At 28.2% G+C, this 4,067-nt stretch overlaps 1 protein-coding gene across 1 annotated transcript; it reads left to right on the forward strand.

Moving 5' to 3' along the window:
* Window positions 1-277: 277 nt before the first annotated feature.
* Window positions 278-1,947, forward strand: LOC111037934. Its single transcript, XM_022320784.1, has 4 exons — window positions 278-759; window positions 827-1,056; window positions 1,126-1,460; window positions 1,527-1,947. Exons 1-4 carry the CDS (start codon window positions 377-379, stop codon window positions 1,872-1,874), a joined length of 1,296 nt encoding a protein of 431 aa, XP_022176476.1. The 5' UTR covers window positions 278-376; the 3' UTR covers window positions 1,875-1,947.
* Window positions 1,948-4,067: the final 2,120 nt, after the last annotated feature.

Consider the following 4,067-nt stretch of genomic DNA (forward strand, 5'->3'; position numbering starts at 1 on the left):
TTTTTTACCTCCTTCATAAATGTATACCAAAAAATGAAATAATCATTAACGGGACATTGGCAACATGGGCCATTGGGTTTACAAAATATAGTTTAATAAATTACACAATTAGTATTATAAATAAAATAATTATCAAAAACACTTGAAGACTGCAGACAAATAATTGTTTCGAATTAAAAATATGAATACATCCAATACAGTATTTAAATACATTTAATCAAATATTTTACAAGACTGAATTTAATGAATTTGAAAATATAGAATTTTATTATTATATATGTCTTAAAAATTGAGAATATTTGTGTGCCTCCTTGTATGATTATTTTATGTAATTAGTTCTTAATTCTTAACGTTGATTTTATTTCTAGTGGACGAGATGAAACAACTAGCAGAGGCATTATTGCAGTGTAAATCATTCAGAGAGCGACAAGAACGTCTGAGTGAATCTCTGGATCAACTGTCATTCAACTATCCTGATCTATACACTGTGTTATATAGAGAGATGAAAAAAAGAGAACTGGACGCTAATGATCCAAATAAAATTACTAAATGGTTAAAAAATCCATCGTCAAAATCATTTGTAAGACTTCATGAAGCATTGATATTGGTAAAAAATAACAACATAATGGCCAAAGAGGAGTACACGTACAATTTAAGACGTATGCTAAGCCAAACAATTGAAAATGGTACCAACATTGAGGCTGCAGTGAAAATATGCCATTTGATTGAGAGATCACCAAACCTAACCGTTATTCACGAGTGAGTTTAAAGTTTGATTTTTTCAATACATTTTTTCAACTAGTAATACCATTTTATAAATTTTTAGGAATTTGAAACATCTAATTCGCCAAGTAAGTCATCTGAACAACAATCAACGCCACATGCCGACAGAAACCTTGACAGAAAGCTTTTGGCCAAATTATTTTAGACCACCACAAGCAGACCGTTTCCAAACATTTAATATTCGGCCTACTCAACTCGAAAACACACCGGTTTGGCCAAACATTTTGCAACCGACAAATTTAAATTCTGTTCCTGGTCTACCACACTTTAGAAGTAAGAATTAATCATTGACCAAGTTACAAATTTCAATGTTTAACCATGATGTACAATTTGTTTTTTTAGTGGAATGTTTTGGCTACAACCATTTGGAAATGATTGCAAAGACTAACAGTTCCACGGCTTTGGGAGACTCGCAGTCATTAAACGACCTGACGATTCTCGATCAAGAAATGGATGGAGCAGTTGCTAAGTGGCTTTACTACTTGAAACTACATAAATACCAATGGTTCTTCAACAGCCTCAGTTATCTGGAAATTGAATTCATTGATGAGGACAATATTGATGATTTCATAGCTAAAGTTAACAAAAATACCATTACAAAAGGGGCACAAAAAAAGATATGCTTATCGACAAAGGCATTGAGGGATCGGTCACAAAAGTTGAACCACTTATTATTGGTAATATTTTGAATACACTCATGGCTTTTGGGCAAACAAAAATGAATTAATTACTTTTGATTACAGACTTTGGATTTGGAAGTTACTCCAAATGAACTGTGTGAATTCATGTCGTACATGCGAGATATATTACATTATCCCATACCGAACAAGAATTGTGTGGTTGGCGACCAATTACAACAAGACATAGTCCTTGTCATGGAGAAACTGCTAAATCAACTGCTAGAAAAACTTGGTAAGGTTCGTTCTTTAGTCGCCCAGAGTCTACTCGGAATGTCTATCAATAAATACTTGGAATGCACCTTATTAATAATCGGCAATCAAACATTCATGAAACAGCAAATTGACAAGTCATTGATGTTTGCCGAAACTTTAAAATATAGAGTCCACAGAATTCCTAGAAATTTTAACTAATGTTTTCATTATTATTCAAAAGCTTCATATTACATATGTATATTTTAGTTTTATTATTATTGTTTGTGACTGATGATTCCTACTCGATTTATTTTAATATGATTGTTTTTTGATTTACTTATAATTTATTTAATTGTTTACGATCTTAATTTATTTATATTTTTAAGTAGATGCGTGTTGTATTAAATTGTTAGTATTCATAATTGTTGTTGACTTAATAATTTGGTCATTTAAATGATTTGAATAATGTTATTGTCACCAGCAGAATTTTTTAATTTGCAAAACATTTTTTTCTTTTACTATTTTACGTAACCAAAAGACTTTGATTTGTTTTTTTATTTTTATTGTTTTTTGTTAACTATATTGAAAATCTATTATGGTTTTTTTTTTTTGATTTTGTGCTAATTTAATGTAATTGTTCTGTTTTAAATGTTTTACATTAATTACCTATTATTTATTGACCACTACGTATGTAATCATCACAAGACTTAATTGTTTATTTTAGTATTATTATTTGTTTATATTTATAGTTTAAAGAGATGATTTTTTAAACTTTTTTTTTATTCGTACTTTATATATGGTTACTTGGTTTGATATAATATTTGTTCACAAAATTACTAGATTATTTTATATATGTTTCATATTAATATAGACTTTTTTTATTAAAATTTTGACTACTGCCATAATTTATTGATTTGAAAACTGAGGGATAAGTTAATTTTAAAATGATCAAAATATGTATGTTATTTGACTGAACTTTTATTTTACAAGTTTAAATACAACAACTAGGAGTATACAGAATGTATTCCTCTCCAGATTAAAATGTAACACATACCTATTATTTGTTGTTCATTGTTTTTCACTCTCTAAGTAGGTGACATAGCAATAGGATGAATTCATATACATTTTAGTTACATTTATACATTTATGGGATTTAAAGAGTTGGATTGATACAACATGTGTACTATTTATTGTCGTTTCGCTAACTCAATTATAATTATTTTTTAATCCATAAATTGCATAATATTAATCAACGGATTTAATTGTTATATGTAAACTTAGTGTTCAATGTTGTAATATATTTTTCTCATAGGAAATTCATATACAGTGAATCCTCCACTAAAGGACACCTCCCAATAGCGGATGTTTTTTGGGGAACGGGGACATTTTCACTACTTTTCAATAGGAAAACCTCCGAATAGCGGGCTCTCCGAATAACGGACATTATTTTTTTAGGGAATTTTTAAAATAATGGTAAATCCCTAATCATTATTTGAAAATATAATCTGTAATATGCCTATCTGTATCTCCATCTAACGGGCACCGATGATCCTGATGAGCCCGATGAGCCCGAAAATGAGGAAGAAGACGAGCCTGCAGAAGCAGAAACTTCAAAATATCAAATTACAAGTTTACAGGATGCTTTGTCTGCTGTAAAGAGCGTAAGTCATTTCATTTCATCAATAGAGGTAAAGAGCAATTCTATTTTTACTTCTGCTGTAACATTAGCGAATGATATTACTAATGAGATTGTACAGAGACGGTGTAATTATAAACAGACAAAGCTCACTGATTTTTTCAAACAAAAATAATTTAAAAATATGTATTTTGTATAATTTTAATTGTAATTGTAAAAATATACTATAAATAATAATATGTAATTTGTAAAAATATAAAAATGTAATGATAAATATTAAATAATAATTTTTGTTTTTGATTGTAAAAATATACTTTAAATAATAATATGTAATTTGTAAAAATATAAAAATGTAATAACTTACAATAAATAATAAGTAAAAACATTACATATATGTATATTTACATACATAGTACATTATTATACAAATAAATTTCAAAAATGTATCCCCTCTGAATAACGGACACCTCCGAATAACAGACAAAATTTTGGTGACCAAGAGTGTCCGCTATTCAGAGGTTTCACTGTAGTAATACATTTTTATCGTCATCTCTTTTGTGGTCTATAAATCACTGAACAGTTTTTATAAAGTTATAACCATTTTATATAGCATAATAAATAATCATTAATTTTTTTTTTCATAAAATAATTCATACAATTAATTGATCAATTAAGTCATTGTTGTAGTATAGACTACAAAAATTTAAGTTTCAGCCTTGAAGAGCCTCTAATTTGTGTGATTGAAACATATTTTATCAAAGAAATAGAAAAAATAT

This window comes from Myzus persicae, unplaced genomic scaffold, assembly GCF_001856785.1.
Source record: "Myzus persicae strain clone G006 unplaced genomic scaffold, MPER_G0061.0, whole genome shotgun sequence".
NCBI lineage: Eukaryota > Metazoa > Arthropoda > Insecta > Hemiptera > Aphididae > Myzus > Myzus persicae.